At 46.2% G+C, this 22,783-nt stretch overlaps 1 protein-coding gene across 1 annotated transcript in view; it reads right to left on the reverse strand.

Moving 5' to 3' along the window:
- The window catches only part of AKAP12 (A-kinase anchoring protein 12), a 28,423-nt gene extending 8,386 nt beyond the window's left edge, over positions 1 to 20,037 (reverse strand). Inside the window, exons 1-2 of the mRNA XM_081998462.1 lie at positions 19,461 to 20,037; positions 9,823 to 10,009 (exon numbers count right to left, since the gene is read on the reverse strand). Coding sequence (XP_081854588.1) covers positions 9,823 to 10,009; positions 19,461 to 19,568 — 295 coding nt within the window. The 5' untranslated portion in view covers positions 19,569 to 20,037. The remainder of the gene's footprint in view (positions 1 to 9,822; positions 10,010 to 19,460) is intronic.
- Between the last annotated feature and the right edge of the window lie 2,746 nt (positions 20,038 to 22,783).

A 22,783-nucleotide genomic window follows, 5' to 3' on the forward strand; every position in this document is an offset into this window, starting at 1 on the left:
AACAGGACAACATGTGAAGATAAAATCCACAGCATGTTCAAGACACCAAAAGATTCTTGGGCTTGGATACTGCCAGGATTGCAGTTTAACATTGTTCCTGACCGTTCATTTTGTGCAACAGGTAAAGGTGCAAGGGCACAAGTTAGTGTGCTCTTCTCTTTGACCAAACTTGCTGGAATGCTAAGACTACAAAATAAAAAATAATAATAATAAATAAATAAATAAATCAGTGTTAAACAGTAACATCTTGGGAGAAGACATGGCCCCTTTCTTTTAAAGACGTACATATGCTACTTTGATGCCCAAAGGCATGCAGGACACAGCTTTCAAAAGTACATGTATCACTGAATTCTCCAAAGTGATTTAGTTTTTATTTGAGCCATCTTTTAAGTTGGTTCTAATTCTGCCGTTGGCCCTGCCTTGTGCTTAAGTTGGTTCTAATTCTGCCGTTGGCCCGGCCTTGTGCAGGGGCTGCACCACTTGATCTCCAGAGGTCCCTTCCAGCCTAGATGCTTCCTCGATTGTCTTGCCCATTTCCCCTTTGAGAAGAATAGCATCTTCATAAGCACACAGACAATCTACTCTAAGTAAGGCTGAAACACAATTTAAATAATAAGCAAAACTAAATCTACAAGTATACTGGCTTCTAATAGATATGTAGAGGGCAAATTATATTTATATTCACTACCAGCACCCTACTGGTTGTTGTCTCTCAGCTGACATAAGCAAAGCCTTTTATTTTTCCCTTTATCTAACAGTTTAAAATTGTTTCCTTTAATTGATATTAAATTAAATATTAAAATTATTTTCTTTCATTAGTAACTCCTAAGTCACTTAGAAGTCTGACCTCTGATAAATCCCTGCACATTTTAAAACCGAGATGTTCAAAGCAAGTAATTTGTGAAGGAGCACGGCAAGAAGAAGCGGACATTTTTATGAAGAAGTCAGGGTTATTACTCCACTGGTAACAGACCTCTTGCATGTGTACCAGAACACTCCGCAGGCAAAAAAACCTCACTGCAAGAACACTTCAGTCAGTGAAGGGAAATAAGGTTGTAAGCACAGCTAGAATCAGCCATAACACTTCTGAACTCTCTTTTCCTTTTAAGATGGATACCAAAGAAAAACCAATGTGCTTATTTTATTAATTTTTTTGTACTCTTATAAATCAAACACTATGTAGTTGTATGCTGAGAACACACAAGGATAAAGCCAAGGAACCACTTTTGTATCTGTGTTCATCTATTCTTAGGTCCAGAAAGAAATTAATTTCTGTCAAACTACATAATTTAACAGAAAGCTTATCATGGCTTAAAAAGTTATTATTCACAAAGTTAGAGACATTTCTTCCAACACTAGGGTACATATCACATTATACTCTCTATATATGTATGTATATACATACACATACACACACACACATATATAGGTAGGTAGATAAAAGTGTATTAACTCTTCTCTTTTTCCTGGGCGAAGAAAGTGGTATTTCTTCCCTTTGTCTACGCTACAAGTATTTTTCTGACTGAACCAGCTTTGAAATTAAACACTGATCATTTAACATGAAATGCGCTCCCTCATAGTGCACAGTGGGTATACTTGTCGACTTAGTCCAGGCACTACCCCTTCCATTCCACAACAAAAAGCATTTAACCCGCCTAGGAGGTATTTCGTCCCAAGGCAACACAGAGCTTGGATGTCAGCTGTTAAGTGACCTGTTGCTGTTACTCCTAGTCTCTACTTTGTCTGCCTCCTTCCCATTTAAATCACTGGAGGAGTCTTTTAAACTGAATTTCTCATGCCCTTCCTCAGCATTTGGGGGTGAGAGATGCCATTCAGGAAATCTGCCTGCATGCTGCCAGGAGGCTGCCACTGCTGCCAGACAAGCCTGCAGCGCGACATACATACAAGTAGTACTTTCACAAGATACACCCCAAAGAGCATTTTTATATCCAGTGGGGCACAAAGGAACCAGAAGACCCAAGAAGTCAACTGTACATGCTGAACTTTATATTTAGCAGCTGGATTCTTTAATGACATTTTTATTAATGACATTCTTGGTGCCCAAACATTGTTAGTGCACTTCTGAATGCAAAGCAAACCTTGAGTAACTCCACTTTGAAAGCTTTGGAAATTATTTACACAAGGTATTGTTCTTCAGAGTACCGTAGCATGTCACTACCACAGGTATTTTGGCAAGACAAGCAGCACTTTCTGAATTAATTCATAGAAATTGAAAGCATCTTTAAGAAACACGGGAGAGCCTCATCAAAATACCTACCGGGGGGGTGGAGGTAGGAACCTAGTAAAACACTGCTATGAACACAATTTCTTTAGGTCTGTCCTGAGCAGGGCTGCTCTTCACCAGCTATGTGCTAGTCGAGGAAAGCAATACAATAAAAATATATCCAGAGGCAGCGATAAAAATCAAAAGTGGTATCACAAAATTGATCCACTTTGCTATTTAAATCCACTGTGGCTAAGAACTAATGCTGAAATTCTATTTTAACTGCTTATGTACCAGTTAAGCTTTCAAACATTTTTAATTGAATCAAGGTGTTGCCTGTGTTTTAGTAACTGCAAGTGTTTTGTTTTAATCTGAAAGAAACATATGAGACTGATGGTGTTAGGGAATCAAGTGTTTCATAGGTAGCTTGGTCCACGGTAAGAATTCATTGCTGTTTTATCCGAAGTATACTGATCAGATGTTGGAAAATTAATATTTTTATAATGACTGGATTCCTGTCCCATCCATTAAAAATGAAATTAATAACTAACACTTCTCTCTCGGTAGGCTGATAGACACTGTTGGCAGTGCAACTTAAGTGCTCCCACCATCTCATCTGTCTCTAGAAGTGAAAATGTGTTTCTCCCCTGGTAGTTGCCAGAGGGTTAAAAAACACACACCAAAAAAACCACAGAAACCAGCACTCTGACTGCAAGAGTTAAATCCACAGCACTTCATGTGCTCGCAGTCAACCATGGCAACATCTGGAGCTGGTTGACTTTTCCCCCTAAGGATTTGCAGCCCTGCGCTGGATTTTTTCCATGAATTCCCTGCATTCTCAGTCTCTCAGATGGATGTCACACACCCCCAGCGCCCGCCTCGCTAACTCCACTGGACACCGAAAGGCTCCAGAGGACTTTGTGCTGCTCATTTATCCAATGTTTAAGTATTTAGGGCCAAATCGTGCTTTTGGTCACATACACGACACTCTTGATAGGTTTGCATGAGCATTAACGAATGCCGAAGCTGTAAGGCAGAAGGGGTATTTTACTATCCCTTGCCTCTGTTTATCTAGATTTGCTATGAATACAACTTGTAAAAAAACACCTACTGCTCTGAAACTCACATGACACTGAAACAGGAGAAGGCAATTAAAAAAAGCGTAATTTGAACACAGTGTCCATGATATACCAAGCTTTTATTTGTTAAATGCAGATTTCCCTTAACTGCACAATGATTCTAATTATTATTAGAAAACATCTGAAGACAAAGTCAAGGAAGTGTAAAAAATGATAAGGATGGAGAAGCAATAATTAAGAAACAAAACACAGTTTGAAATTACAGTACCTATGAAAAACCTGCCCTGAACAGATTGATTTAGAATAAAGTAGCTATTTGGAATTATCAGTGAAATTGGATACTTAGCAAGTAAAAAAAGCAAGCTGTGCTTTTGGGTCTTCATTGCAGAGTGTAAGAACTGGACATAATACCACAAATTCTGCTTCTTTTAACCACAAGTTTCAGAAGGTTGGGTTTAATAAATCAAACAAACACACCACCCACTCTGCAGTAACTAACACAGAAATATGTCCAGGTGTTACCCTTCTAACAATTTTTTTAACTATAAGGTTTAAAGTCTGTGACACTGCCGCTTCTTGACAATGTGTTTCACAAATTCTTCCGCCCTTTCCCTACTACTCATGATACTTGTTTCCACTTCAGTGTGCAAACGGTTCTTTCATGGAAAGCACATACTACTTCCTTCCCTCTTCTATTCACTCAATTATTTCTAAGGACTGACTGGCCACGTTTAATTGTGGGGAGGGAGTTTTTTTCAGAATAATTAAATAATGAGGGAGGATTTACAGAGATTTTTGTATATTAAATTTCACAGTGCATACACACAATTCACGAGCTTTCTAACCATGTTGCTCTTTCAAAGCTTTAGAAGCAAGTATCACTAAAGTTCAGTCTTCAGTTCTCTGGTACTTGGGTGGCAACTGAAGAGTTAAGTTTTAAAATCTCACATACTTCTGTGTCCGTTTTTAAAAACGGAAAAAAAGAAAAAGTTGCAAAATAGTTGTAATTTTTCACGGCTTAGAACTCTTTAAGAAAGCAAAAGCAACGTTCCCAGAAAAGGACATCGTACATAACCTTGTATGAAAGTAACTCAAAAGAAAGCACAATCATTTCCGCTGTGATGCTATAACATTCCTTACAAACCTTTATTTTTAGAAGATTTTGCTTTAGCTGTACTTGTCTGCTTCAACCTAGAGATCAACTTTTCAAATCCCAGCAGTGCAAGTTATATATTTCATTCATTCAATATTTTAAGATATTTCTTTTTTCATTTCAATAAGTGTTTCAATAAGCAGCACTAAAAAAAAAAAAAAAAGCCAAAAAACCACCACCAAACAGTAAAGTTCTTCTAAAACTGTTTTGCTTGTTTGTTTTTAAACCAGAAGGGTCATTAGGCATGTCTTGGATATACAATTACGACAGTTAAAGATTCTTCATCCAATGAACTCACAGTAACAAACTGCTCTCAAACCAGTCCAGCTGTTCTGCTCAGGAACCAGACCAGCATGCTACAAATATTTATGAAATTTCATGGTTAGCCATGCTGTCCATGTCTCATGTTCAGTGACTTGGTTCCACTTTGTAAAATAAAATGTATTCACCAAGCATAAAACAGATGCAACACTGGCTCCTGGGTATTTGAGGGGAAAAAAAAAAAAAAAATTTGCTCTGCTAGGAACAGGACAGAATAAGCAATACAGGTCAGTAAACATTGGGGCATTTTTGAGAACCCCTAATGGTTAATGAAAATGAACAATGAAAAATAGATTGGAAATTTTCTTTATCAAAACGACTGCATACAGAGTAACATGAGCATCATAGACAAACTCACCACAAAGGAGGGGTAGCTGCATCTGCACGAATTAGACACACAATAGGTTAAGGCACTCCCGCATACCGGTAAGGAGAGGTATCCTGTCCCTTCAAAGAAATGGTGACTTGCACTAACAGCTAGATGCAGCTCTTGCAAAATGAACTATAGTAGCAGTTGTGCTGCAGTGAAAATCCAGGTTTCCACAAAATTATTAAATAAGGAAAACCTCAAACGATCAAACTGTGACACCCTATAAAGAGATTGCTTTTGAAAAACAGTTTAACCTTTAATTATTAACAATAAAAGGAAATAAAAAACATAGAGAACCCTTGAGGAAAAAGACTCGGCATGTGATAAGCTCATTAAACAGCGAGTCTAATGAAAACCCTATTGTAAACAGCGGTAGGATCTCCCCTCCCCTACTAACTGATTCGAATCACGTACAGTCCTCCCCAGGGTCAGCTCCAAACAGAGCCAGAATTCTACAGGCTTTGTTGTCAATATGTATTGTAAAGCTGTAGTATTTTGCATGAATAAGCCCCCATTATTTGTTGAATTCATTCACTAGCTCTAGTAAATAAAATATAAGCAAGTAAATAATTATTAATACAATTAAATAAAAAAGATTTCCTAGATTGCTAACAACATACATCATCAATCAGAGAAATTCTGATGCAAATTAGTTATCTTTAGGGGAAAAAAAAAAGTGGGGTTTGTTTTTGACTTTGGTGTTTTGGGGTTTTTTCTGGTTGTTGTTTTCTTTTAAATTTCATAGTGCCACTTTGTTTCCCAGAGAAAGACGCAAGTTTGTGCAAAATCAGCACTGCAAGATAACGTTTGCTTTGGTTTTTTTTTTTCCCCTTTTAATTCTTTGCTCCTCCAAATACTATTATCTTTCCAGAAAGCCCTATTAAGTTTACGGTGTTAGCTCTCACAGCTCACGCACCACTTCCCTACAATAAGACGTACCAAGCTCAGGGCACACAGCGTCGGGGCTTCGGTACCACAGGCTGGGACCCCGCTGCCAGGGGGGTCAGCACCCCCGCCACCCCGATAACTTCCTCTGCAATTTGCTCCATTAAAACTGAAACAGCTCTGGAGTAAGAGCTTCACTTCTCCCGTGCACGTATTTCTACGACTTACAAGCGATGCCCGCTTCTCCGTTTCCTGCAACCTCACCAAGTTTAGCTCTTAAAATACTCTGCTGCGTTATTTCTTGATTAACATCAAACAGCATCATCAACACGGTCACTGCCTTTTCTCTCTGCTCCGCAGTTTCAGACACTACGTCATATTCTGGTACTGCAGAAGAAAAACCTTGCCCGCACCTTCAAATTTCCGAAAGCCTGCTCTCGCGAGCAGCGCACCAAACGCCCGACCGAGGGGAGCAGGAGTTTTACAGTTTCGGCAACCTTCACCTGGACACGGTTCGCGCCGCGACAAAATACTTAAGCCAGAGCTCTGAACGCCTACCGCACCGCCAGGAGCTCCAGCGTAAGGAAAACGGCGCTTTCCAGAGCGGCAGGCGCACCCACGGCACCGGCACCGCCACCGCCACCGCCCCCCGCGGAGAGAAGGTAAGCGAGCGCGCTCACGCGTTAGCAACGCCACCCTGCCGCACCCCTCATCGCTGCCGTCCCACGCGTGTCTTCGGCTACACTGAGCATGAGACTGCCTCCTTCGCGGCCTCAGGTTCCTTCGCCCCGCGTGGCGTGGGATGCCGGGCCGCCGGCGGGCCCGCCCGAGGGGAGAGGCAGCCGCCCCGCCCCGGGGGCGGTGTCCGACAAGGCCCCGCCCCGACGGGGGCGGTGCCCCGCCCGGGCTCTCCCCCCCCCCCCCCCCCCCATCCCCGCACTGCCGGCAGGCAAACCCATCACGCCGCAACGTATCCGTGTTGAAAGTCCCACTTCAAGTGTTTTTTATTCTTTTTTCCCCCCCTCCCGGAGAGAGGGGGTGCCGGCTCCGCAGCAAGAAACAGCCACTTTCTCAACAACTGACCACGTCAGCTCCCGCTTCTGTAATGCGCTTTCTGACGCAGCTTGCCAAAGCACCCGCACCAAACCCCGACAGATGCTAGTTAAAGCCTCGAGCAGCTTACCCCTCAAAAACAACACACATGTGAAACACACTTGTTTCTCCATACTGAAACATCTTCTCCTTTGCCTGTTAACAGTCACTTAGGGGGTGGGTATTTTGCTGCTGCTGTTTTGTTTGGGTTTTTTTGACTTGGAATTTTCTACAACCTAATTACGTTATAAATTGTCTCAACTTCTGCCGTCAAGGGTTTTGGAAAGGTATGACTCTGGGTACTTGTAGTATAGTAATACAGTGCTGCACCAGCTCTTACTGCTAGTAAAAAGGGATGCAATATGATAAAACAAAATGTAAAGGACCAGTGTCCGATATAGGTGACCTCTTATTATCGTAACAATACTCCTATGGATTGTGTTGGCTATCTCCAAGGTTCTGATGATACACAGATACTTGGGCCAGCCATACATAGCCTCTGTCCATGGCTCCAACTGCCAGCATCAACACACTTCCCTGTTAGTTTAGTCTAGTAGTGGCAACTTTGAGTCTTGATCGTCCAACTTTGAGTCTCGATCATCTCTCAAACGGTCTTCCAAATGTGAGATTGAAATAATGATGCCAACAACAAAAAAATCAACCAACCCCCAAAAAACTTCAATCAAACATTCCTTTACTGTGAGCGATGACCTATGTTGCCACAGTGCTCAGTGTCATGATACTTTATTTCTGATCTTATAGATTTTGCAAACAAGATGAAATAAAGAATGCATGGGGAACATGAAGCAGCGTAGACCTAAAATGATTTGTTTCTCTACATGGAGAGATTTCTCTGCATGGAGCATTTAAAAGAGACCTTTTCCCCACCTTTATTCATCTGCCTAAAGACATGTGGACCAAACTCTGTGAGGTCCGGAGGGGTGGATATAAACAGTTATGGACATGTGAACACAGACTTTACTTGAAGAACTATCTCTTCAATCCTTGACCAGACAGCTTTTATTTGTCTCTATGGGTGGTGTCATTTTCAGGTATTGTTACAAGAAAATACATGCTGCATTGCCTGCATAAAGGCATTTTTTCCTTTGAGAGCAAACTTGTAGAATTGGTTTCCCTTTCACCTAAATTATGCTACTGCGTAGGCTTGGTTCCACTAATAACAGTAAAATAAATCCTGATTAAAACAGCAACATCACACAACCACATGAGAAATTATTATCAAAGAAAGTGAAGACTCTTCAGGCAGTCTACTCGCAAATTCCTAATGCTATTTGTGTCTACAACATGTCATTCATTTGGTCACATGTAACCATCTGCATTCACAAAGAGCTTCTCACCCCTTCATTACACATCTTGGGAACACAATTTCTGTACAACTGAAGCTAAAACCCAGAATTATTCAACAAGAATTATAATCTTTGACTATTAACTTGAAATTCATGCCCCTTTAAAGGCCTCCTCTGTTACTTGATCCAGAAGCTGAATACCAACATGGAATCTTCTGACACTACTTCAAATCACTGGGTATTTTCTCTTCCTTCATGACTCTGTTTAATGAGTATCCTCTCTCCATCCCTATCCACTTAAGAGTAAAAGTTTAAAGAGAAGCAGTGTTTATCATGAAACATAAAACATGTTGCATCTGATTTCTACTATGTCAAAAGCCTCCACCAGTAGGATTAGAAAGCAAGCACAAAAGCCCAGCATAAAATATGGCAGCCTTCTTTTGGGACAACGGTGTTTGGCAATTAATCTGAAGGCATGGCAAGGAACTGCCTTTACTAGACTTCGAAACCCAAAGCACGCGAAGGGCTACAAAGCTGCCTTAAGCTGAGGCCGAAAAACGTGCTCCATCCTACCTTTTCCCCATCCCTCCCCTGCTCTCTCACACCGGCATTAGTTGCCTGCTCTGACCGACAACTACCCCTCCCTCTTGCCACCCCTGCCAAAAAGGTCCCCGTGCCGCGGGGTGGCTGAAGCGGATCTCTCACCGGGTGGCTGGGGACGGGAGCGGAGGGAAGGGGCAGCGGCGAGAGGCGAGGAGGGCAGGAGAGGTGGGCTGCTGGTTGGCACAGGAGAAAGAGCAGCACATTTCTGAGCGTGCGGCAAGGCCAGAGATTCCCAGGACCGGGCAGACAGGGGTGCCTCCGGTGGGAAAGGTTTTGTGGTCAAAATGCAAATCTGATTGAAAGCAGGGAAACTTTAATCAAGGTAGAGCCAACGGATCAGCAGCCTGTCCCTTCTTGTGAGTTCTAAATATTAACATTAGTATCGCTAATGAATGAACATAAAGAGATTTCTACCCTATAAAGGAAGAGACAAGCCTACGCAGCAGAAACCTCTAACACAAGACGTGGAAATTGAGCTGTTCCTTCAGGTGAATGGTGCAGAGATTGGCAGCAGGCAAGCCGAGGCACCGCAGCGTGCACTGAGGGACGAGAGCAGCATCCCCCTAACAGGACAGCTTCAATCCACAACCCATTTGCTATCTAAACTCTGCTATAGGGAAAACATGTCCCAGCAAAACAATGCCCTAGAAGAAGCACCTGAGCAACCAAGGCATCACTCAAGTGACCTGTTCACTAGGAGATGGCTAGTTGAGCCCCGTTTCAACTTCTCGCTCCATTTAGCATCCAGACCTCTACAGTCTATCCATTGAACACAGGTTTTTACTTACCATTTTCTCCAGAGGCCTCTGCTTGCTCTCCGTGTGGTTCTTGGAGGGGGGAAGCCACCTCTGCCTGCTGCCCATCCAGCTCCTGAGGTGTCGTAACAGCTCTGGGCTGCTGTGGCTCCTGTGGTGGGGCATCACGCTCCAAATCGTCTTCATTAACGTCAGGTACTGGTAAACTTGCATCTAAAACCTACAAGGCCAAGTATCGGTTGAAGAAGGATGGTAGGGAAGGAGCAAGAGAGAAGAAAAAAATTTAAAAAAAAAAAAAAAAAGGGACATCAGTATTAGGCCAGGGGTTTCCCCCCTCCAACAGAATATCGTTCTTTCATTCTCATTTTGCATATATACACACAAGCACTTTGGGAAATAAACAATTCTGTGTAGTATTGTTCCTTTTCAAAATTATTAACTTTAATAAGTCACAGTACTTCTGTGAGAAAAAAACCCAACCAAACAAGACATAATCTGCTACTATTTATTTTACTGTTCTCCCACATGAAATACGTGGAAGAGGTAAGTCTTACAGACAGTGGCCTATAACTGTGTAGAAATTGATTTCTAGCATGAAAGAAAACTCCAGGATAAGGTGAATCTAGCTGATGAAAAGATATTTTTCATTCTTCAAAAGTTCTGGCACAATTGCTCTATGCAGGAATCCTGTCTACATTACAGCCTTTGGTACCACTCCTCTGCTGATGTGCTTATCTTATCATCATAAATAATACACCTACAAAGAAACTGAACTATTCAGGACACAAAGCAGAATATAGATATATACACATATATATATATGTATAAAAAACCCATGAGGAAATTCAGCAAAACTGTGATTAAAACTAGAATCTTTGGGCCTCAGTTATTAGGCAGAGATTATTCTTACAGGGGAGGAAAAAGCTTTGCAATTCTTTGGAACCCTGCACTATAATATTTGAATATTTTTTCTAGATTTGCTAATATGTATTAAAAAAAAATGCTTTTCAGCTTCCATGTTTGATACATTTTAATTATTTTCAGAATTTGTATTGGCTTGCCATATAACAAGGAAGATACATTTAAAATAAAAATATGCTTCTGAAAGTATGAAACGTGTTGTGGTCATTAAAAAACACTTCCTTACCCTTTAATTATTTGTTTAATTAACTAGCTTTCCAACTGATTGTATTACCTTCCAACAGAAGCCATTTCAACTAATTAACCACATCTTAAATCTCTATTCCTGAAGCACGGGCTTCAAGCTCCTCTGGTAGAACAGCAAACCTTAATTACATATCATTGGCTTATTACTCAGCTGTACTCCCAAATTACGGCCACCGAAGCCCTGTTAATTAAGCGAAGGAACCACAGATACTTCCCATCTTTCAGTGCAACACAACATCCCAACGCTTGAAGCGCCAAACCAGGCTCAGCAAGATGCCGCATTCCTGGCGATTCTCTTCCAAAACGCACTAAACCAAGCTTCCGAGTGGGGAGAGCCGTTTCTCTATTTTTATTAGCAGTTAGCCCGCTGCAACGGAATTTCAAATCAACCCACCAAGTGCCGGGCAAACAGCTTTCGTCCCATCCTCCAACCCCTCCTCCCGTGCCGGGCGGGACGCGAGCGGAGCGCCGGACCCCCGCTCCCACAGGCGGCGATGCGTGCGCCCGGGCTCCCGATTTTCGGTTCAGAAGCCCTTAATTAAGCCAAATTGTTTCCACCTGGCGTTGCCGCGCTCCTCAAAGCTGCCTTTCACAGCCACATAATCCACCTCGCGAGAAAGGACCCCATTCTGCTCGACTGCCAACGCCGCAGATGGAATAATTTGGCTCCAGAGTTTTCACATGCTGAGACCAGATATTAAGTAGAAGAAATAGGGAACGGCTCAACACTCGGATTACATTCCCGCTTCTCACATCATCCTTCTCGTAAATCTAAAACGCAGGAACCCAGGAGGAATAAAAACGCCGCACCACCGAACAAAGGCACGTAAGCTCTGGGAAGCTCTTCTGCAGCTGCACACAGCATCCACCGAACGGTAGTAACTGATGAAGGGCGCAGAAAATAACAACCTACTTCTTTAAAGAGCTTTGAGATTCTTCCATACAAATTTATTAAAGGGACAATTTTGTTACTTTTTTTAATAATAAGTTTTACTCATTCGTTCTTGTAAGACAACTGCTACTCCTGCAAACGCAAGAACAACCTTAACTTTACTGGCTCGAAGATTTATCTGAAGATAAATCCATGGATGGATACTTCAAGACGATACCCTCAGAATTGGCACCAAAAATTCTTTGAAGTCGCAAGAAGGGCAACAGCACTAAGTATCTTAGCACTCCTCACTGTATTCAAAAATTTCCTTGCTTTTCCTTCCCAACCTCCCCCAGTCAGCAAACCATTTTAAAGCATAAAGTCTGCCATTTGCCCAAGTGCTTAATATGGACCTGAGGGCTCTGCAAGGATCCAGGGTACAAAGCGATCGGGTACCCCAATGAAGTACAGCTTGTCTCCTTTTTAAATTGAGCCCTGAGTGTTATGACAAAATATTAACTATGGTAACACCCAATATCTCCCCCAGCTCTGAATTTATTCTACAGTCGTGATGCACTCAGGAAAACAGTGACTATACCTCATCCTGAAGGTTTATGACCAAAATTCAGAAGTCACTGGATCTAGCAGATAACCCTTTGCACCTGCAAAATGCTGTGATGCATTTAATTCTGTTCTTCTTACTGGAAGGAAAAAATGTGACTAAATGTAAGACTATAAGTTTTTACTACCAACTAGTATAATTATAATCTTTGTTCACTCTTGTACATAAATTCAGTTTTGAAAGCAGGATCCATCAGTCACAACTGAGTAAAAACGTAAATACATGAAAAACCTCAGTATTTTCAAATTCGACCAGACCTGCAGTATAACCCTACCCTGCCAGGGCCCAGGGAGCTTTTTGCCCCAGCCTCTTGGGAAAGAGTTTGATGTGATTCTTGGCCACAGGAGGGCAAATTTAGATTTTCAAATCAAGTGTTTCACTTTAAATAATTAAATAATCAAAAGTAATAAAACAAAAGTATTTTTCACGAATTAAAATACGTGCAAATGAGAAGGAAAATATGTATCTTGGGGGGGGCTGTAATGTGAAGGGAGACATAACAGCATCATTAGTTTTTTAAAAAAAAAAAAGCACCAAGTTTGCTGTTCTGAGAGAAGTTGCTCAGGCTCGTTATGAGGGTCAGTGCAGTCTGTCCCACTGCATTAGTCCTCAAAAGAAACTAATTTCAACTTTCACTCACATTAACTGCTTCATTTCTCTGAAGGGATCTAAACCGCAGTTTAGTCCAATTATGTCTAATTTAGCGACCTGTGTTCTTAATTCCATCGAGAACAGTCGTAAAGCTTAGGCAAATATAAAGTCCAAGTTTAGAGAGATGGGCGAAAACCTTAAAGACAAAATTAACGGTATTAGGAATCTCGTTATTCAGCTCTGTGTATTTATCTACAGGTAATGAGACATTACGGTTGGCAGGTTTATCAACATTTATCAGGTCTCTGCAGCACACACTCATCACCCTCCTTCACCTATTAATTAATTTATGAATGTGTTGCCTCATAAATGCAGGAGAAACCGAAGGGAACTGGTTATCCAGCTTCTGCGCTCCCAAAACAAAGGGCCACCAGCGAAGCAACACTTCAGTTTCTGTCACGCCACTACTACACATCACGCACGTATTTTTAAAAGATTCCCCTCATATCCCCCACAAAGGTGGACGCAAGGGGTGGACAGGCAGCTAAGGAGACTGAAACACGCCGGGCTTGCTGCCCACATCACTCCGGCCACCAGCAGCTTCTGCTCCGTTGTGCAGATAGCGTTAGGTCCAACTGCTGGAGCCCACTACGTGCGCACACAAAATTAAAAGCGTATAAAGAAAACGAATGCAAAGAATTACATGAGACACAGATGAACAGCAGACCCCCGGTCTCTCGCTGTACGTTAGCGCACACTCCGTTCACGCTCTGTTCTGGAGGGACTAGCAGCACCCAGCTTCTTCCCCCACCAGCAATCACCACCATTCCCAACATTCCTTGTACCAGCTCCAAATCATTCCAGGGATTCCTCACACCAGGCCCAAACGCACCACAGTTAATTTTGCCTCATTCTGTTAATCCTGCTACACTGATTCTACGTTAGATTACTAAAATAGCCAGATCCAGCTGTCTGAACAACTGAGCAAACTAACATCATGGTCTCTAATATTTTTCCTGAAGTTTGATTTTGAACCTTCGGGAAAGCTTGCAGCACTGTTGGTCTGCTCAGGGGGGCTGCTCTTAACACACGGTGATTCATTAAGAAGATCTTCAAAACACCAATATTTGGGAAAAAAACCCCACAACTGAATTTAGGTCATTCCAACTCTTTGTTCACAGCAGTCCGTCTTGTTCTGCATTAGCAGCTCGTGGGACATTGCAAATTCCTGGTGGAGAAAACATAAGGCCCTTACTCTGTAGGGCACATAACGGCATACTTAACTTCAGTACCTTATTTCTGGGTAACATCTCTTGCAAAGTCAAGAGCCTTCTCCTTACTTTTTATTCCCTCAGATCAGCCTGACTTCGTTGTGACACCTTCTTATGGACTACTCTCAAAATCCACAGGACTAAACCAAAACCGACGGGTTTTGCTCCCAAATCATCTCTGTGATCGCTTTTTGCAACCTGTGAAAGAAGCATTACTCCCAACCCGTCATTCTGGTCCGCACCCTAAGCCCGATCCAACCCGAGCTCCTTCCCAGGTCTCACATCTTTCAGCTCTTCCTGCACAGCAGTCCTAGGACACCACCTTAACCCCACACGCCCACACAGGTACAACTCATCCAGATGCTAAGGATCAGCTGGAACAAGGACTGAGCAGAAAAGCAAGTTACTGGCATTTCAGTAACTACAACCACAGCTTGCCTTTCCAACCAGAAAGACTTTCAAAGACCCAACACTCTTCTTTGCATCTCTTTAGCCTCCGTCACATCAAACACAAGCTAATTGCCTTGGCTTTCAAAGCGCCGGACACTCTCTCTACCACCTCTCTTATCTCCTATATGATTAGGGGGTATTTCACGCTTTCGGTGGATCCATGACACCAATTTCCATTGTGCATTTTTTCAATTAAGCATTTGTATGCTTTCTCCCCAGCCACCCCACAGGCACAGGCCGACCTGCAGGCCTTACCACCAAACTACATCAGTCCCTTCCTTCCCAGTCGGAACGGAGTACTTTAAGGGGAATCAGACCCTGTTCAACCGGGAGAACCTTGCAGCCTCATCGTTCAGACCAGATGCCTCAAACTTTAACTGGGGCTCTTAGAGACGCAGGCTAGTGACTTCCGTGTGGTACTTGATCAAGCTTACTTTTACCACCACCAATGTGGTGTTTTCAGGCTGACTCAGCTCCCTCACCAGAGCGCAGTTGTTTAAACAGCAGATGTAAGTCTGTCCCAGCTGTTATTTGTCAGGCGCTCAGACAATAAGACACTCTGACATCTCAGCTGGTAACCTCTTTAGAAGAGACAGTTCCAAATATTTACTGTCTAGCAGACACTTGCTCCCATTACAACGCAGGTAGTGTAATCAAGTTACTACTCAGCAATGGGAACTATCCCGAAAACACCATTTGAATGATTTGCTGCTCTTGAGCAGGGGCCCTTGCCTGCGAGCAAGCCAGGAATTCACGACGTGACATTTTAAAGCCATCCATTGCTGCAAAAGATTCTCTCTGCCAAACTTGGATTTTGCTGCAAGAATAGCTTATTAGCATGCCAGCATTTTTCCGGATTCTCCCTGTAAGTGTTATCCCCTACACCATTTCAGGTAGCTGCTCCAACACAGCTCTGCGCCCTCAGCAGGGCCGCAGAAAGAAACCTGTATTAAAAGCAGTACCTTTGGCTCCTCCGTACAAAAAAAGCGGGGTGGGGGGGTGGGGAGGATCTCAGCTGCTTCAGCGGAGATGCTGAAGGATGGTAGGATGACGCAGCTCTCCTTGCGTCGCCCACGTGGCTCATAGCTGCCTTCCGCCCCGCGGGACCTGAGGGCACCGCTGCCGGGGGCAGCGCGCCGGCATCTTTTCCCAGTCTCCCTCCGACGCTCAGCATCCGGATGGGAAGTCATAGTCACCGCTGTGAAGAGAGAGGGAGCTCACAAGATGGAGACGCCTGAACCAACCCGGCCATGTGCTGCCACCAGCAGAGGCGTCGCCCAGCTCCCTGCCCAGTCCCGGTCACAAGGTCCCGCCTGCTCCCCTGCACCTACCGCTTCCGCTGTCCGAATCCCAGGAGCCGACACGTCTTGCTGAATCAGCAGAGAGTGACCTTGCCACAGCAGCTGAACAGCTTCTTACGGGGTTGGCTCCTGGGACGAGCTCGCCCAGTGCCAGAAGCAGCTGAGGGGAAGCTGCAGGTGCCCCGGGGAGGAGGCAGGAGCACAGCACCCAGGCCATTAGACCCCTCAAAGCTTTTGTCAGGCTGGGACACCCGAGGTTCGCCTGCTCTCCTCCGCAAGACTAACAATCTTGTTCCTGCTTCTAGCGCTATTATTTTTGAAATCTGTGAAATCCTTCTCAGGCCAAGCTTCGGTCCTCTTGTGCTACTCGGGCAGCCTGATGGGGAGCTTTCGCAAGCAGACAGGGCCTACCAGCTCACTGCCACCGGCAGGGAAAAGTTTTTTTTCATTTCCGCTCCTGCCCTGCTGCAGATGCGTGCCTCGTCCTGGCTCCGGGCCTCACCTGGGTGTCGCAGGAGTCAAACGGGAACTGGCCCAGCAAAAAAACAAAAAAAACAAGTTTGTTGTTTCCTGAAGTGTCAGTGACTTTAACTGGCTTAGGCAAGGTGAGGACCAGACATGGTGCGAGGTGGGGCTGCATCATCTGGGGCAAGACAGGGAAGAGGGACTGGGGAGGAAGACGAGGAGGGGGAAGGAGTATGGCTGCTCAAACAGCAAGGAGGTACCTCCATCAGATCATCTTCCTGTTGGACCACGCCCTGTCCCTCGATCTCAGCCGGACTTCAGGTGTTGATTCACAAACCCGACGAACTCGGTTCAGGCATGCGAACGGATTAGTACCGCCGGGGTCTGCGGAGGGGCCTTCCGGCAGCGCGGTGGCTGCGCAAGGTCAGGAGCAGCTCCACCGCGGCCGGAGTTTAAGCCTCGTCTGCTACAGTAACAAAACCCACCAGTTTCAAGTCCCAGTAACGCACTGGGCTGGAAACTCTGGAGCTGCTTTACCTGTAATTCAGCAGCAACTTGTGAAAGGCTGGGGTGAACGACTGAGGTCCCAACGCCTCGAGCCCACATTTAACCTGCGGCGCTTGTGAGTCAACACCCAAAGGCTCCTAAATCTCTCTTGCACTGTAGATCAAGTGCTTTACAGGGTCTCTGCCACCTCCTGGGCTGCAGAGGTGAGAAACACAGAACCGTTCACTCCCCCTTCCAGTAATTAGGGCACCTCAAAAGCTGGTGTCTGGCCAGAGAATAAGAGAATAGCTTAAAGACTATAGATCTGGCCCTTTCTAGAAGACAAGGCGAAGAGGTTTTCATCTTGTACATAATACGATAAAACTATGTCATGAAAGATACTCCATGAAATATTTTCATGTATTTCAGTAAAAACAAAGCACAACTGCGGTGGGATTTTATAACCTATATTAGACTAGTTGCCTCAACAATTTATTTGTGATTGACTTGCCAAGGCTCACTCAAGTTGGATTCCATTAAAGTCAGTTTTCAAAGTTTTTCTTCTAGAAGAGGGGGTTGTGATAAGCATTTTGATTTGGAAAGTGCAAAAAAGATAACCATCCTTCAAAATGTCCTCATTGTATCTTCTGCAAACAAATTAGCTCTTTGACAGATTTCTCCAGGGGCATTACAGGATCTGGTAATTTTCAAATTCAAAGGGCTGAAAGGAATAACGATGAAAAATTGTGTCACAAATCTGCATGAAATTACCTTGCTGTAGTAAGAACAGAGTAAATGAGATACAAAAAAAAAAGTATGATGAAACTTCATTAAAACTTGTTTTTCTTTTCATTTAATGTAATAGAAGGTAAAAATATCTGTTTTAGAAGAACAGTAGTAATGCAACTGTTCTTTAAACAGTTCTACTTAAATAACAAGATCAAATCTATTAGAAAACATTTTTCCTAAAGAGTGGAAGACATAAAACACAGTATTACTAACAATCTGTATTTGAGAACAGCCTCAACAGTATTATCTTTCTTTATGGAGGGTTTTAGTTCCCATAACTGGATAAATATGGCTATGAATGTTATGTCCCTTCTGGAAAGACACTCTTATCTTCATTTTTAAACAATCACAGTAGCCAAATGCTTGCCCTCTGTAAATTCCTTGGTGTCTAAATTTCAGCATCGAAATTGTAAAACTGCTCAATGCAACTGCTAAATATTTTGTTAACCAACACCAATCCCCAACGCTTATTTGGTTAAAAAGAGAAGAAAATAAATCTCAGTTAATTTAAAGTTCATTCTCAATGTGGTTTTCAAATCTGTCAAAACACGCACAAGGAGGTCTAGCAGCAGCCAGGAACTATGGGAAATTCAACTTGAAAGTTAAATCTGAACCACAAGGTCAAAGCAGCACAGTCATAACCAGTTCTCAAGCTCTAACACACCCACACACCAGCTACAGAAACTCCTGAGTAACCCCGCTCTGAGGACCCAGACTCTGAAGAGCCTCAAGAAGGGGATGTCGGTATAGGGTAGCGTTATTTCTCTCCCAGCAAACTAACGCCTAACCCCAAAGCGATGCTGTGTAAACACGTAGATGCACATAACCTCCCTTTCAGTCCCAGAATCCCCTAAACGCGCCTATTCCGGAGGGATAAATGGGTTCATTCATAATCTATTTTTAAACACCAGACATGTTTTAAAAGAATTTCTTTCAATTCTTCAACGTCTTTATTAAAAACCAACACGTACCTCGAACTGCCCTGCTCCCTACTGGCTGCGAGTTCGGGAGTCACTCCCCCCCCCCCATGCGGTGTGACACCGGGGAGCACGAAAGCCATCGCTACCGCCCACGCCGCGGCCACCGCCGCCCCCTTCCCCGCCCGCGGCGGGGCGGGGGGCTGCGGCTCAGGTGACCCTGAGGCTGGGGACCTGGGGGGCGGGCGAGGGGGGACACACACACAGCGAGGCCGGCGCCCAGCTGCAGGAACTGCAAAACCGACGGGCTGGCCGCGCCCCGACGCGCCTCCCACCTGCGTCCTGGGGAGGGCAGAGCGCCGGGATGGGGAGGGGGGGCTGCGGAGAGCGGCGGGAGCCCCGGGTACCGCTGCGGGCCGGCTGCAGGGCCGCAGTCAGGAGACTCTTTGGCGCAGACCCCGCCGCGGGTGGGTGCGGCCCTGCCCCCGCCACGGCCGCACACAAAAGCGGCGGCGCCGCCGCCCTCGCCCCCCGCCCCACCGCCGCCGGGAGTTTTATGACTGCGGCGCTGGCCGTGGCGCAGTCCCGGCCCCACCGCGGCCGCCGCCGCACCCCGGCTCCGCGCCCGGCGCGGCAGGTGCCCGCCGCCGCGGCGGGAAAGTTTCCCTGGGCTGTGGGTGCGGCGGGAGCCGCCGCCCCGCGTGTGTGTGCGCGTGTCCGTGTCCCCGCTCCCCGCCTTACCTTGGCGGGCTCCGCCGCTTCTTCGGCCAGCAGCGGCTCCGGGGGGGTGCGGGGGGCCCCGGCCCCGTCCTGCGGGGCGGGCGGTTCGGCGGAGCTGCCGGCGCCCATGGCGCTGCCCCGCCGCCGTGCCGAGCCGCGGGCGGGGGCTGGCGGGAGGGCGGCGACGTAGCCGGGAATGAAGGAGCCCGGCTCTCCGCAAACTCCTTCAGGGAGCGAAAGGAGGGGAGGGGAAAAAAAAAAAGCGAGCGAGAGCCAGCGAGGAAAATCACCTCCTCCCCTAGTCCCCCCGCCCGTCTGCCTCTTGCTCCATCACATGAGCAGAGCCCCGGACACGCCTTGCAGCATCAAACCGGGCTGATAAGGAGCGGCCAAGGCGGGCAGCGCCCTGCCCGCCGCCCCGGGGCCGCTCCCCTCCCGGGCACTGCCGGGGCGGGGGCGCCGCCTGGCCCCCGACCCTCCGCGGCGGCACCGCGGCGCTGACTCGGCGTTTCAGCCCCCGCCGCCCTCGCCGGGGCCGGGACGAGCCGCTGCCCGCCAGCCTCTCGGGGTTTCCGGCCCAGGGGCTGCGCCCCCGCCCGCCCGCTCCGCCCTGCGCCCCCCGGGGCTTCTGCCGGGGCCCCGAGCCGTCGGCGCCCTGGGCCGGCAGACCTCGGCCTTGCTGGGCCTGTCTGCGGCGAGGATGGCGAGATTTCAGCCGATGCAGAAAGGTAGGGTCCTGTGTCTTAGGCAACTTTGGAGAAAAAAAGAACAATTTCTTTTTTTTTTGTCACGCAGAACAGGTTCTCTTTTATTAATTCATGCCAGATTACATGGCATAAGCAAACGAAGCAAAGAACACGGTACTTTTTCTCCTAGCCCAGAACACACTAAGCTGCTTTTCCCATGCCACAAAAGCAGGGTCAATGTCTACATAGGCATGCTCTTACCCAGTACTTTCCAAAAGTATCAGCAGGGGAATAGCATATATATTAAAATAAACCAACCACAATGTGCCAAATGGATAGCAAATGGATCCATTCGCTGTTATTCACCGAAAGTATAAAATCTTTTTTTCTAGACACGTAAATCTATCCATCCTCTGTGGAGTTCATGGTTAAAAATCAGGTATGATTTGAAGAGTTCATAGTACATACTATAGAACTGTAATACAATTCCCTTTAGAACATTTAAACCAGTCCTCACCCATCAAAACACATTCATTCGGGGGGGGAAAAAAAGCATTCCATTAAAAACTCACTCTGCAAATTGCCGGATCTCTGCACACTGGTCAGTTTTTCCCCTTAAAAAAAAAATCAAGACATACCAAGTCAATGACCGAAAAAGCCCTTGCAGCAAGTCCCCTATACGAGAACCTACCACAGCTGATGGCATTCAGCAGAACAAAATTGCTGTCCTGGATGACACAGGTGGAACCAACATCTCTCCCTCTCTGCTCATTTTCAGTTCAGCCTTTTTTCTTATATATGTGTGTGTGTCACATCAGGAGCATGTTGTCCTAAAGCCACTTACCTGCCCAACAGTTTTCTTAGTATTTCATTATTTGTTCCTCATCTCTGGGAAGTTAGTACTGGGGCATTTGTTTTACAGGGGAGCCGCAAAAGTAAGAAGGGAGTGAAAATTAGTTGTGTGGTCACCTGGCTGAGGGAGGTGGAAACAAAACCCACCAAAAGTGGTGGTTAACCCTAGGCTTTGCCAGGCCAGAGCTGCCGGGGAGCTGCACGCTGAAGGGCAGAGTGCTCTGGTCCTTGCTGCAGGAGCAATATCTAATGTGCCTTGGCCTCCAGGCAGCCTTTGAGGCCAGAGACACTGAGCACTTGAGGTCCCCGGCAGCTCCAGAGAGAAGAGCCACAGGTCTAAGCCTCCAGTCGTGTCTGACCGAGTCTCCGTAGAACTTCCCCATAGCCACCTAATGCTCCTGCATCACCCATCAGCCAGCACCCACAACAGGGGAGCCAGGAGCCCTTTCCCAGCTTTTCCTGACTGTCATCCGTCGATGTCTGTGTCTCAGGTGGAGGAAGAGCTGGCACCACCTCCATTCCCCAGCGAATCTGCCTTTCCCCCTGCCTTCAGCTGCTCCTTCCCAGGCACCGCTGGGCGCTGAGGCCAGCCCCGCTGCCGCAGGGTCATCTTGGGCTCCCCTTCAGCCATGGACGCTGGGCGCAGACGCAGGGCCCTTCTGTGTTTTGGCAAGGGGAGGGCCAGCCGTGGGGCTCAGCGGCACGCAGAGCAGCCAGGAGCGGCGCGTGCGGTGGGAGGGGAGATCAGGGATTTGCCAGGGAGTTTCTCAAGAAGGGATATGTGACATAATTCAAGGCCTGTGCCGTATCATTTCTCTTTTCACTGCTCATTGCCCACAAAACGCTTTCTTTGCAAGGCGCTAGACCACAGCCTCCCTCCTCCCATATAAACTTGCTCCTTAGTCCTTCTGCTCGCGCCCGGCGGTCTCGGAGCACAGCTGCAAACACTGCAGCTGAGCGAGAGTCCCCTCACCGCCCATGCACTGGTCATTTTCTGAAGGCAGAACTCTTTGGCTACCTCCGTACGGCGGAATAACGTGTGCTGGGGACTGCTTTCTGGTTTTAAGGTCGAGCAGCGCGGCGTGGCGTGTGTGTACACGCCTAACTTCTCCCCCCTCCGAACCACCACGTCTCTGCAAACTTGTGGTGTGGGCAGCCGTGGGCCCGTGTCCCAGCCCTGTTGAATCCCTAGTATGGGCACAGCTTCCACCTCCTTTCCTTCTGCATTTATTTATTTATTTGCTTTTGTTTTCTTTCCCGGAGTGAATATAGCACAGGGACTTTACGAGAGACAGCCAGCATCGCCCCTCTCGCCCAGAGGCCAGCCAGTTCCCTTTTAGCCTTTCATGATGCTCCGTACCTGGCCTGTGCAGAAGGAATCGCGGTGAATGACAGGTCTGACTCTGGCATGTGTCGGCCTGTGTTTCTCTATCTTCTGCCTGTGTGCTAGAGCAGTTCTTGTCCAGACCTTTGCCCTGAACGCTGCAACTGCCTCTTGCTGTATCGAAGTGTTTTTCAGGCGCGAGGTCTGTTTCTCTTGACAGCCTTTCCAGTGAAGTGGAGTCGCATATGCTTCGGATGATCCTCTTCCTAAGTCCCCAGGTGTTGGTGCTGGGGCAAGAATATTCAAGCTATTGACAGAAGCATGCATGTACACTTGTGAGGATGAAGCCAAGGAAGCAAAAAAGATAATAATTAAAGCGCTAGCGGCATGTTATCTAGACCTATTTCCAGTGAAACATCTTTGAGGAAACTCCTACAAAGAGGCTCAAGCACAGACCTTCCAAATGGCAGGACAATCTTTTA

This window comes from Phaethon aethereus (genome assembly GCF_964289735.1).
Source record: "Phaethon aethereus genome assembly, chromosome: 3".
Taxonomy (NCBI): Eukaryota; Metazoa; Chordata; class Aves; order Phaethontiformes; family Phaethontidae; genus Phaethon; species Phaethon aethereus.